Source organism: Poecilia reticulata, linkage group LG16 (genome assembly GCF_000633615.1).
Source record: "Poecilia reticulata strain Guanapo linkage group LG16, Guppy_female_1.0+MT, whole genome shotgun sequence".
Taxonomy (NCBI): domain Eukaryota; kingdom Metazoa; phylum Chordata; class Actinopteri; order Cyprinodontiformes; family Poeciliidae; genus Poecilia; species Poecilia reticulata.
In genome coordinates this window covers 923088-934254 of record NC_024346.1, presented here as the reverse complement: position 1 = coordinate 934254, position 11167 = coordinate 923088, and the positions used below count along the sequence as shown (strand labels likewise).

General features: G+C 47.4%; 5 protein-coding genes across 8 annotated transcripts in view; 2 read left to right on the top strand and 3 right to left on the bottom strand.

Moving 5' to 3' along the window:
- Nucleotides 1-901, top strand: part of LOC103477449 (tropomyosin alpha-4 chain-like) — a 9855-nt gene extending 8954 nt beyond the window's left edge. For both annotated transcript variants that reach the window (XM_008430574.2, XM_008430573.2), the window contains exons 8-9: nt 19-88; nt 365-901. In XM_008430574.2, the coding sequence (XP_008428796.1) occupies nt 19-88; nt 365-447 (153 nt within the window). In that variant the 3' untranslated portion in view covers nt 448-901. The remainder of the gene's footprint in view (nt 1-18; nt 89-364) is intronic.
- A 369-nt stretch (nt 902-1270) lies between these two features.
- Nucleotides 1271-3856, bottom strand: pmvk (phosphomevalonate kinase). The gene is given in 6 exon segments (XM_008430575.2): nt 1271-1835; nt 1907-2036; nt 2135-2287; nt 2357-2420; nt 3516-3733; nt 3736-3856. Coding segments are annotated over 6 exon segments (753 nt in total). The 5' UTR covers nt 3769-3856; the 3' UTR covers nt 1271-1680.
- decr1 (2,4-dienoyl CoA reductase 1, mitochondrial) lies at nt 3816-10133 on the top strand. 2 transcript variants are annotated; one of them, XM_017309358.1, is made up of 11 exons: nt 3816-3881; nt 4001-4053; nt 5916-6112; nt 6184-6241; nt 6313-6399; nt 6485-6632; nt 6698-6797; nt 6866-6938; nt 7118-7264; nt 8964-9026; nt 9916-10133. In XM_017309358.1, exons 2-11 carry the CDS (start codon nt 4012-4014, stop codon nt 9973-9975), a joined length of 975 nt encoding a protein of 324 aa, XP_017164847.1. In that variant the 5' UTR covers nt 3816-3881; nt 4001-4011; the 3' UTR covers nt 9976-10133. The 2 variants fall into 2 exon arrangements, with proteins under 2 accessions (XP_017164847.1, XP_008428799.1); XM_008430577.2 differs by lacking the exons at nt 3816-3881; nt 4001-4053 and adding an exon at nt 4591-5785.
- Nucleotides 10134-10187: 54 nt separating this feature from the next.
- The window catches only part of pnp4b (purine nucleoside phosphorylase 4b), a 7106-nt gene continuing 6126 nt past the window's right edge, over nt 10188-11167 (bottom strand). Inside the window, exon 6 of the mRNA XM_008430579.2 lies at nt 10188-10269. The gene's annotated coding sequence lies outside the window, so the exon portion shown is untranslated. The remainder of the gene's footprint in view (nt 10270-11167) is intronic.
- LOC103477453 (purine nucleoside phosphorylase-like) overlaps nt 10299-11167 on the bottom strand; it is a 2932-nt gene continuing 2063 nt past the window's right edge. Inside the window, exon 3 of one of the 2 annotated variants that reach the window (XM_017309361.1) lies at nt 10299-10663. In XM_017309361.1, coding sequence (XP_017164850.1) covers nt 10572-10663 — 92 coding nt within the window. In that variant the 3' untranslated portion in view covers nt 10299-10571. The remainder of the gene's footprint in view (nt 10664-11167) is intronic. The other variant, XM_008430578.2, reaches the window with a different exon arrangement.

Here is an 11167-nt window from a genome sequence, read left to right as displayed (position 1 = left end):
GCACTTCCTGTGTTCCAGGCGGAGACCAGAGCCGAGTTTGCCGAGCGCACGGTGGCCAAACTGGAGAAAACTATTGATGGCCTGGAAGGTGAGACTGGTCTGAGTGTTTTGGTGGTAATCTCTAATCAACAATCAATCAAATCAAATTAAGTAACTAATTGGTAATTTTATTTGTAAGTAATAGTTAATGAACTGTAATCATTAATTGATCTTAAATTAATCCTTAATTATTAATTGATTTTCAATTGATCCTTAATTGATCTGTAATTGTTAATTGATTCTTTATCATTAATTCGTAATTGATAAGTACCGGTAATCATTAATTGATGGGTAATCAATAACTGCCCGCCTCTTCTTGTTCCAGACGCTCTGACCTCGGCTAGAAACGCCAACATGGAGCTCCAGGCGACGCTGAACCAGACCATGGAGGAGCTCAACTCCTGCTGAAGCCCCTCCCACCGTGTCACCTGACAGAAAGCTCCTCCTCCTCCTTCCAGGGGACAGGTGGAGGTGGGCCGGGGGGTGTGGCCTCCTGTCTGGATAAATCCTGATGTCACACATTCCGCCTGTCACCTTTGACCCCATCCCCGTCACTAACCACTCACCCGCGTTTACGACTAATTCAGTGTTTTCTCTGAATGTTCAGTTTCCTTTGATAATTGATTTGTTAATTAGGGCCAAATATTATTTCAGCCAATAATGTTGGAGGGGCGTGGCTTCAGTGTGTGATCAGCCAATCATGGAAAGACATTCCACTGCCAAATATGGTGACCCAGGGGCCAATCAGCTCAAACGAAAGTGTTTTTACCTGGTGATGTCATCACTGTGATGATGTCACAATTCATTCTAATGACCCAAAGCAAAGATTTTATAAAATAAAACCACCGCATGTAAAAACTGATCGACTGGCTCATTGATTGCTGACCGGATGCTAATTATTGGAATTGTTCTATTGCAGCGAGTTTGAATATTAAGTTAATAACTGGTTCAGCACCAAGGACCTCTCCGTTTCCATGGAAACCTTGTTCCAAGTGGTTAGACTGGTCCCAGACCTGCAGAACCGGTCCCTGTCTTCAGAACCGTCCTACCTGATGAAGTCTGTAACCATGGAAACCCACGCATCACATCATTTGTAATGAGGTCCTGAGGCAGAAACCAGAACTAGAACCAGTTCAGATCAGAACCGGCCTGGTCTGATCTGCTTGGGTTCAGATCGTTCAGCAGCGCCCCCCACTGGCCCTGGCCAGAATGAAAACTGCAAGATGAAATATTTACATTTTTAACTGTTTATTTCTAAAAGGATTCAGAAAAATCATAACTTCATTTATTCAGATTTAAATATTTTAACTCTTGGTCGTTCCTGCTGATGGTACTAAGCAGCTGGTCCGGTTCTGGTCCAAATAGAACCCTCAGTTCCTCCTCCTGAACACTAGAGGGCCCTTGCTCCACAGGCTTAGCCTCCAGCGGGGAACTGCGGGGTTGGTTCTTCCTCCAGCTTCCTGAAACACCTGCTGATCCCCCTCAGCCAATCAGAATGCGGCTCTGAGGTCAGGAGCTTCAGCAGGTCGCGCTGCCTGCAGGTGAAGTGGCACATTCTGCACATGCTCAGTAGCAGTCTGTGATGTCATCAGTTTTATATATTTTTTAAACTATGATTAAAATTGAAGCTAATCAATAACTTTATTGATCATGTCGGAGCACTGCCGCGTCCTGCGCCGCCGTCAGGATGGGCTGCAGCTGCTGGTCCAGGGAGGGGGCGTCGGCCTCGTTCCTGATGGTCCAATCGAACTCCACGCCGCGGTCCAGCCCGCACTCCGACTCGGCATCATCCACACCTGAGGGACAGGTGAASMCCTGAGCAAGTCGACGGCTGAGCGGCACACAGAGAGAAAGGTGGGTTGGTTACCTGGCGTGAAGCTCCACCCCCTCTGCCGCCGGGTCTCCTCTGAGCACTGGACTCTGACGCTGCGGGTCTGACGGGGAAACTCGGACCGGAACCACTGCAGGTCCGACTGCCGCCTGGCATCGCTCACCACCTGACCAATCAGAGAGCCGTCCTGACCAATCAGAGGGCAGAGAGCCGTCCTGACCAATCAGAGGGCAGAGAGCCGTCCTGACCAATCACAGCCCTCACCCACACAGGTTGCTGGGCTCCTCTGGTTGCTAGGCGACAGAAGAAGCCCGGGTCACAGTTCCGGCGGTCCTCCCCCCAGCGGATCATATCGGCCCGGTACCGCTCCTTGTACGGTCCGGAACCCAGCAGCTGGTTCAGGTCCAGGCCGCGCTCCTGAGGGACAGGCACAGGTCAGGTGGGAGTTACCATGGCGACGAGATGCAGCACACGGCGCCGTCTCACCTGGGCATACTGCTGCTTCAGCGGCCCGGATAGACGCAGCACGGCGCACACCTCCGGGCCAAGACTGCAGAAGAAGAAGAAAACGTTAGACGACGCAAGCCGATTGGTCCACCACCCCACAGGTCCCGCCTCCTCAGAGAGACAAACAGGAAGAAACCTCCAGAACCAGGACCAGAATCAGAACCAAGACCAGAACCAGGACCAGGACTAAAACCAAGACCAGAACCAAGACCAGAATCGGAACCAGAACCAGAATCAGAACCAGGACCAAGACCAGAACCAGAATCAAAAACTGAATCAGGACCACAACCAGAATAAGGACCAAGACCAGAACCAGGACCAAGACCAGAATCAGAAACAGGACCAGAACCGGAACCAGAACCAAGACCAGGACCAGAACCAGAAGCAACACCGGAACCAGGACCAGAACCAAGACCAGTATCAGAATCAAGACCAGAACCAGAATCAGAAACAGGACCAGAACCAGGTCTAGAACCAAGACCAGAACCGGAACCAGAACCAAGACCAGGACCAGAACCAGAAGCAACACCGGAATCAGGACCCGGACCAGGACCAGAACCAGGACCAGGACCAGAACCAGGACCAAGACCAGAACCAGTTACCTGAAGAGTCTCGACAACCTGATAAAACAGGCTGGTTCTGTTGTGGTTCTATTGTAATGGCTGGATCCAAATATGACCAGAACCAGAGGACCGGTACTGTGGTTGCTCTGAATTCTTGGACTTCATTGGTTCTGAAGGTTCTGTTTGACCCATCAGAACCTCAACATAAAACTCTTCACAAAAACATTTAAACCTGGACTTTCAAAATAAAAGCTTCACCTGCTTCAGTCACACTCGTTGTCATGGAGACGAAACCAGGTAAGAGCTGGACCCCCCCCCCCCTCCCCCCGGATCACAACTCTGATCAGAACCGGACCGGCTGGAGGAACCTGCTGGTGACGGATCTGATCCGAGGTTCTGGAAGGTTCTGTGAGGAACACAAACCGGGTCACCTGATCAGAACCATCAGCGACCTGGAACCAGAGTCGTTCAGGACCCGAACCGCAGTGGTTCTGATGCTTCATTTATAAAGGAAACAGTCACGTGACTCCAGTGTAAACAACCCGAGCCCGTTTCTTACCGGAACCGAACCTTACCGATCCTGGATCACGTCCGTTATGTAATCTTTCCCCGACTTTCGCTTCCCGCTAAAGACCAGAACCAGTTCGGGTCCAGACGCTCGGTTCTCCATCTGTCGGTCCACCTGAGGTGCAATTGGTTCCGTTCTTGGACCGGACAAGAACCGGAACCGCACCGGGAAGCTCTTCGACTCAGGAGCCAAGTGGACTAGGAGGTTCTGCTGGAACCGGGAAAGGACCGGTTCGACTCGGAGAACCACGTGACCATCATCAGATCCAGACCGAACCATAAATGGGGGACGGAACCGGAACCAGATCAGAAACTACAGGTTCTGGTTCCGAGTAAATGCCGGGATCTGTTCTGTGTTCATTAAACTATTAAATGTAAAAACAATAAAAGCTATTTTTAATTATTTTTATTGAAAAAAAAGTAAATAAAAAGTTAAGTCTTGCTTCTCTCCCCTCATGTCGTCATGGTGGTACGGTCCCTCATACGTCATCAGCTGAAACCAACATGGCGGCCGTCATGATGAGCTCAGGAAGGAAACTAATGCAGGTGAGATCAAACAGCGTCTGCGACGTCATAGAGTGAAATATGAAGCGTCACGTATCGGACGGAAGGAACGTTAAAGTTTTAAGTCCTTTGACCTTTGACCCCGTTCACTCCTACGTCGAAAAAGACCCCGACCAGCTGTAGTTCACATTTTCAGCACCAGGGGGCCACAAGTCTGACACATATTCGTGTTTTTACGGTGTTTGTGACGTCAGAATGTATTTCCATCAGTCCTGACCCTCACCGCCAGAGGGGGCAGCGTGGGGGGCAGCGAGGGGGCAGCGAGGGGGCAGAGGCCCCACAGATGACTGACACATAACCAGGGTTACAGTGTTCAGAATCACACACACAATAAATATAAGAAAATGTATATAACTATATAATGTGTATAACTWTATAATGTGTATAACTATATAATGTATATAACTATATAATGTGTATAACTATATAATGTGTAGCTCTGTTAACTGTTCCTGCTTCTGTCTTTGATCGTATCCTGAAATAATCCTCGTCTTCAGGATCAACTCCCTCCGTTCAGGAGTTTAACAATCACAGGCCACACAAACTGCTGCTGCCGCTCACCTGCTCCAAAACATGCATGTTACAGAAGCAGCGCCCCCTTCTGCCCGGAGGACTAACCATGTTTTTATTCTCAGGTTCAGTGACACAAAAATATTGTCAATCCTTTACATTTGAAAACTCTTTTTATTTTTCTGAAACAATCACAGCTTTCTCTGTGAACATTGCAATATTTCCTAGACAACTTTTTATTGTATGGTGATTAGTCAAATAATACACATTAAAATCTAACATTTAACTGTCTTAAAGGCCCTGCAAATTGACTAATTATAGAAATCATTTCATAATCAGCTGTTACTCAAAAATACATTTATTTTATGTAGCTTGGTATAAAGTGGAGCTAATATGCTAACAAGCAACAAATAAAGGACGAAAATACAGCATATATAAATGGAGCTAAAATGTCCGTTTAATAGAAACTATGAACTTTATGAACCAGAAATGTAACAATAAGTTGATCAGCAGCTCCATCAGTTTTTCTCCTCCAGTCTGAGAGAAAACATTTGTTTAAAAATCATGATAAAATGCGACTTCATTAAAGTTTTTAGAAAGTTTTCTAAAGTGGATGTTGTACAATAAATCTTTAGTTTAATATAATAAACTTTGATCTTCCAACAGGGACGGAGAGTTAAATGATGATATTTAATCCTGAGTTTTATTCTCAAACACTGCTTTCTAAAAATCACCTCCACTTTAAAAGTGAAATAATTTTATTTACAATCTTAATTCTAACATGTTAATATCTTAATTTAATATTTGAAATGTATCTTTAATTTGTGACATTTTACTTTCCTCAGGCAGCTTGTGACTATTTTTTATTTATTCTTTTTCTGCTCAGTTTTTCATGTCAAACTTTTTATTACTAATGTGCCATGTTATGATATTTTCTTTTAATTTTCTATAAAGACGGAAAAAACAAAACATTGCAATAAATCCGCCTCAAAACGTCACAATCAGCCATGAATGATCCGCCTGCTGYGGCTTCCAGAAGGCCGGAACTATGACCAAAAGGGGCGGGGCTAAAGCAGGAAGTGAGAATTTGGACCCTGCAGGAGGAGGAAGGACTGCTCCCCTGTGTATCACCATGGTAACAGGTGCCCTTTGCAGCAGCCACGCCCACCTGAACACCTGGATGGCAGAACGTGTCACACTGCAGGTCGACCAGATCAGCTGGCAATTAATCGATTAATGAAGGAATCTGTTAATTGATTCATCGTAATTATTCTCATGTTCAGGCGCTTTAACTGAACTGGGTTCTAACCGGGCCACAACTTTGTGTGTCTCAGACCCGGTTCCCCAGGCCGCCGGTCCGGTCCGGTTCGACCCATCCGTCCGGGTTCTTCGCTCCGTCCGAAGGCGCCATGCTGCCGGCGGGAAGCTTCAGAGACCGGCTGGCCTTCATCACCGGAGGCGGCACCGGCCTGGGCCGGGCCATGACCGTGGTTCTGTCCCAGCTGGGAGCCCGCTGCGTCATCGCCAGCAGGTCAGAGGTCACATCAGAGGTCACATGACCCCATCAGGAAACCTTCCTGAACTTCTGTTTGTCTGGTTCAGGAAGCTCAACGTCCTGCAGGAGACGGCCGGCGAGATCAGCAGCCAGACCGGGAACCAGGTAACCGGGTCGTCCCAGAACCAGAACCGGTCCAGAACCCAGCGTCCGACCCGGTCCGTGTCTGTCCTCAGGTCCACGCCCTCCAGTGTGATGTCAGAGACCCTCAGGCCGTGGCACGCTGCGTGGACCAGATGGTGGCGCTAAGCGGACTTCCTGATGTAAACCAGAACCAGAACCTGTTGCCGTCGTGTGTTCAGAGCGTTGGTGATGACATCACGCTGTCCTGTGTCCCCATTGGTCCAGGTGATCATCAACAACGCCGCAGGGAACTTCATCTGTCCGACGGAGCGGCTGACGCCCAACGGCTGGCGGAGCGTCACCGACATCGTCCTGAACGGGACGGCGTTCGTCACGCTGGAGCTGGGCAAGAGGCTGATCCAGGCCCAGAAAGGTCAGAACCAGAACCGGGACCGGAAACAGAACCGGAGCCGTTCTAACTGTCTCCTTGTGTCTCAGGCGCCTCGTTCCTCGCCATCACTACCATCTACGCCGAGTCTGGTTCTGGTTTCGTGGCTCCGAGTGCGGCGGCCAAGGCTGGAGTCGAGGCGCTTTACAAGTCAGTCGGAGGCCGATGCGTCGCCACGGCCCTGTCGTTGCCATGGTAACTGTGGCTCTCGCCCGCAGGTCTCTGGCTGCAGAGTGGGGGCGCTACGGCCACAGGTTTAACATCATCCAGCCTGGACCAATCAGGACCAAGGTACCGCCCACTTCCTGTCCTTTCCCTGGGCTGGTGCCATGGTGCCCAGGCCTTGAACTTTGACCTTTCAAGCCCTTTGTTGTAATATGAGTTGCAGTGATTAGTGAGTTTTATTGCTGAGTTTCTGCTGGATTAAACCGATCGACCCATGTTAGAAGCTGGGTTCTGGTTCTGCTCAGGGAGCCTTCAGTCGTCTGGACCCGACCGGAACCTTTGAGAAGTCGATGATCGATCGGATCCCGACGGGTCGGCTCGGAAAACCAGCTGAGCTCGCCAACCTGGCGGCGTACCTGAGCAGCGACTTTGCCAGCTGGATGTCTGGAGCAGTGAGTTCTGACCCGTTTCTGACCGCAACCGACCAGCGTCTTGACCCGGTTCCCATCGGAACCGACTGGAGCTGGTTGACAGTTCTGAGCAGTTAAACCACAGAACCTGTCCAGAACCAGAACAATTGGACAGGTGAGACACCTGTCTCATGTCTCACCTGTCTCCACTGCCTCCATGATGAGGTCATAGGTCATGACCTGCTCTGACTGGACAAAGAGAAGATGTTTTCATCACGATTTCTCTGAACGGCCATCTTGGTAGGCAAACGCAGCACAAAGCGTAGATGAACTAAATATAGATCCTCCTGACCAACGAAGAGAAAGATACGTGAACAAAATGGCTGCTGGTGTTGCATAGCAACACTATGCAAATTGTTAAGGCAGTTAGTTTTGGATACCTATCAATCAATCAGACATTTCAAAATGCTTTACATAATTAAAATAAAAACAGAAATAATCAGTGAGAAAGAGATTAAAAAAATAAAAATAAAAAAAACATTACATCATTAAAACGTCGAAAAGAAAGAAAAATAAATTAAAAACATCAAAGACATCAAAACCCGGCACTCTAACCCTAGTTTAGCCATAATCAACTCTAACCAGCTGGTTATAAGTTGAGACTTAAAGGCTCTCAGTGTTTCAGTTTTTTTACAGTTTTCTGGAAGTTTGTTCCAGATCTGTGGTGTATAGAAGCTGAAAGCTGCTTCTCCTCGTTTGGTTCTGGTTCTGGATGCAGAGCAGAACCAGAACCAGAACCTGAGGGGTCCAGACGGTTGGTACAGTAATAACAGATCTTTAATGTATTGTGGTGCTAAACCGTTCAGAGATTTATAAACTAACATCAGKATTTTAAAGTCTATTCTCTGAGCTACAGGGAGCCAGAGGAGGGACTTTAAACCTGGAGTTATGCCTCCATCTTCCTGGTTTTAGTCAGAACAGCAGCAGCAGCTCCTGGATCGGCTGCAGCAGCTTCCGGATCGGCTGCAGCTGTTTGATTGATTTATCAGTCAGACCTGATGAGACGCTGCTGCAGGAATCAATGCGGCTAAAGATAAACACATGGATGAGTTTCTCTAGATCTGAGACATCAGTCCTCTAACCCTGGAGATGTTCTTCAGGTGATAGAAGGCCGACTTTGTGACTGTCTTAATGTGGCTCTGAAGGTTCAGGTCAGAGGTCAGAGATCAGCCTGTAATTCTGCAGTAGTGATTTGTCCAGATTGTTCTTTTTTATCAGTGGTTTGATAACTGCTGTTTTCAAACACCTGAAGAGAGCGATGAGTTACTATTTGGATCAGATCATTAATGACAGGCAGGACTTAAAGAAATGTGAGGGTCGGACATCCAGACAGCAGGAACTGAAGCTTAATTGACTAATAATTTCTTTTAGGGTTTTATAATTTAGTAGTTGGAATTGGGTCATTTTTCCTGCATTGTTTTGTTTGGGCCCAGCTTTGGTTCTGGCTTTGGAGCCGATGTGCAGATTAATCCTCTGATCTTTTGAATTTTCTCTGAAAAGAAACTAGAAAACTTGTTGCAGGCATTAGATTGAAGTTCAGGTGGTAACGTCATAGGAGGGTTTGTGAACCTACCAAGATGGCCGTCAGCTACAAAATTCCCAGAAGTTTGACGTCACATGAGAATGATGTATTTCTGAACTTAGAAGAAAAGATGTGACCTCCACCTGACTGCGTTCACAGGTGATCCGTTTTGATGGAGGCGAGTACGTTTCGATGGCGGGAGAGTTTAACGAGCTGCGCAAGGTGAGTGGAGCATCTCACCTGCCTCATGTCTAGTGATGCCATAGTTACTTTGAAAAAGTAACTTTGTTAGATTACTGATTACTTGATTTGGAAAGTAACTAAGTTACATTAAAAGTAACTTTTTTAGCTCCACCACCTGTGAAAGTTGCAATGAGCTTTGAAATATTTAATTGCAAGTTATTTTATAATAATCAACAATGTGTCTCCACTTATAAGGTTGAACTGAAGGGGAGATTGTTTAATGGTTACTACAGAACAAAAAGAAGTTTGTAATTTGTGTGTTCTAGTATCGTCTGGAAACTATAAACAGGATTTTAAAGCCCCCCTCCTGCCCCGGCCTCCAGGTTCTGCGTTACGGCCCTGAGTTTTCTCCATAACTCAGATGTCCCGCTGTACAGATTTGTCTTAATATTAATAATTATAATGGCGTTTAATTTTACGGACACGTTCATTCGTGGCTGTTTTCACGTTTGTTGCGTTGTTCATATTGTTCTGGAGCTCGACGTCATTCACAGCAGCAAATATATTAACTTCACATTAACAAAGACGCGGCGGGAAAAGATGGACGGAGAGTCCGACTAAAACTAACTGGATGTTTATTTCCAAGACCTAAAGCTCGACCTGCGGCTCGTTACGTCTGCAAGCAGCTTTAGAACCAAAACTATCCCAAATGAAGCTGCTTATAATAATCGGACTTGGTGAGTGAAACTCAAACGGCTCCTGTTTTTCCAGCGTCTCCCTCTATTGGCTGTTTCTGTCGCATAGAGACGCTGATTTCTCCCCGAGACGTTTAGAGGAAATAAAATTACATTTCAAAGGAAAATAGAAACGCAACGTGATTTCCATGAGTAAATCTGACGTCACTGCTCATGTCCCACCTGTCCTCCAGGTGACTCCGGATCAGTGGAAGATGTTGGAGGCCATGATCAAAGTTACAAAGGGGTCGTAGGAACGCCGACAGCTGATTGGACCACAGAGGCCCCGCCCCCTGCTGATATCTCTACATCTGATTGATTGGTTAATAATTGTAACTAATGTGGTGCAGTCATGTGACTGTCTGCACATGCTCAGTGTGAACCTACTTTGATAATAAAAGATGAAATGAGACAAACTGGGTCAGAAAGTTCTGGAGGTTCTAAAGAGACGTGGACCAAAAAGGTTCTTCACTTTTATTGTGATCGACTGGAAACCAGGAGCAGCGACAGGTGTGTGTGTGTGTGTGTGTGTGTGTGTGTGTGTGTGTNTACCTGTTAGCATCCTGTTACCTGTTAGCATCCTGTTACCTGTTAGCATCCTGTTACCTGTTAGCATCCTGTTACCTGTGAACCGGAACCATTCTATGTGGCAAAAAAATGCGGAAGTGCTAAAACGGAAGTCCGTGGCATGTAGCCCGTTCCTGGCCGTATGTTTTGTTACCGCACTATAAATAAACGTTCAGCTTCAGAAGGAACCTTTGACTCTCTTACTTGCCGCACCACACAGCTGTGAACCACGAAGGGAGTCAAACCCTGGAGTCCCCGACCACTTCAGCCTCGCAGCGAGAGGTTAGCAGCTCCCAGTGAGATTAGCCAGATGCCGCCAACAGGATGAAAAGTCGGAGGAAAGGGGCGGAGCCTCAGGGAGGAAAGGGGCGGAGCCTCAGGGAGGAGGGAAGATGGAGGACGGAGGACAAATGGCTCCGCATCATGAATTCATTTAATTTAGTTTCATCATCATGAATCCAGTCTAGATTCAGTGATTGTTTCGTTTCTACCAGCTGACCACTGGGAGGACTGGGGGTCTTATTGGGTTTACTGGGTTTGGTGTAGCAACCAATCAGAGCGACTCATGAAGTACAAACTACCAGGATGGATTCTGCCTTTAACCGTCACATCCTGGATGAGAGCCAATGGAGACATTTGGTCCTCATTCCTCACCAGCAGGGGGCGCTAGCATATTGGGCTAATGCTAACCAGTTAGCAGGAATAAGAACAACCACTGAGTCACTAAGCAGCTAAATTAATCTGATTCCAGGACAGATGACCCCGCCCACTCACACTGTTACTCCGCCCACTCACCATGTGACCCCGCCCACTCACACTGTTACTCCGCCCACTCACCATGTGACCCCGCCCACTCACACTGTTACTCCGCCCACTCAC

Bases quoted from the DNA above. Each gene is read 5' to 3' on its own strand.
- decr1 (XM_008430577.2), top strand. From the start codon at position 5,630: ATGACCAAAAGGGGCGGGGCTAAAGCAGGAAGTGAGAATTTGGACCCT. The intron at 6,633-6,697 runs GTCAGAACCAGA...CTTGTGTCTCAG, and splicing joins GCTGATCCAGGCCCAGAAAG to GCGCCTCGTTCCTCGCCATC. The intron at 7,265-8,963 runs GTGAGTTCTGAC...CTGCGTTCACAG, and splicing joins CCAGCTGGATGTCTGGAGCA to GTGATCCGTTTTGATGGAGG.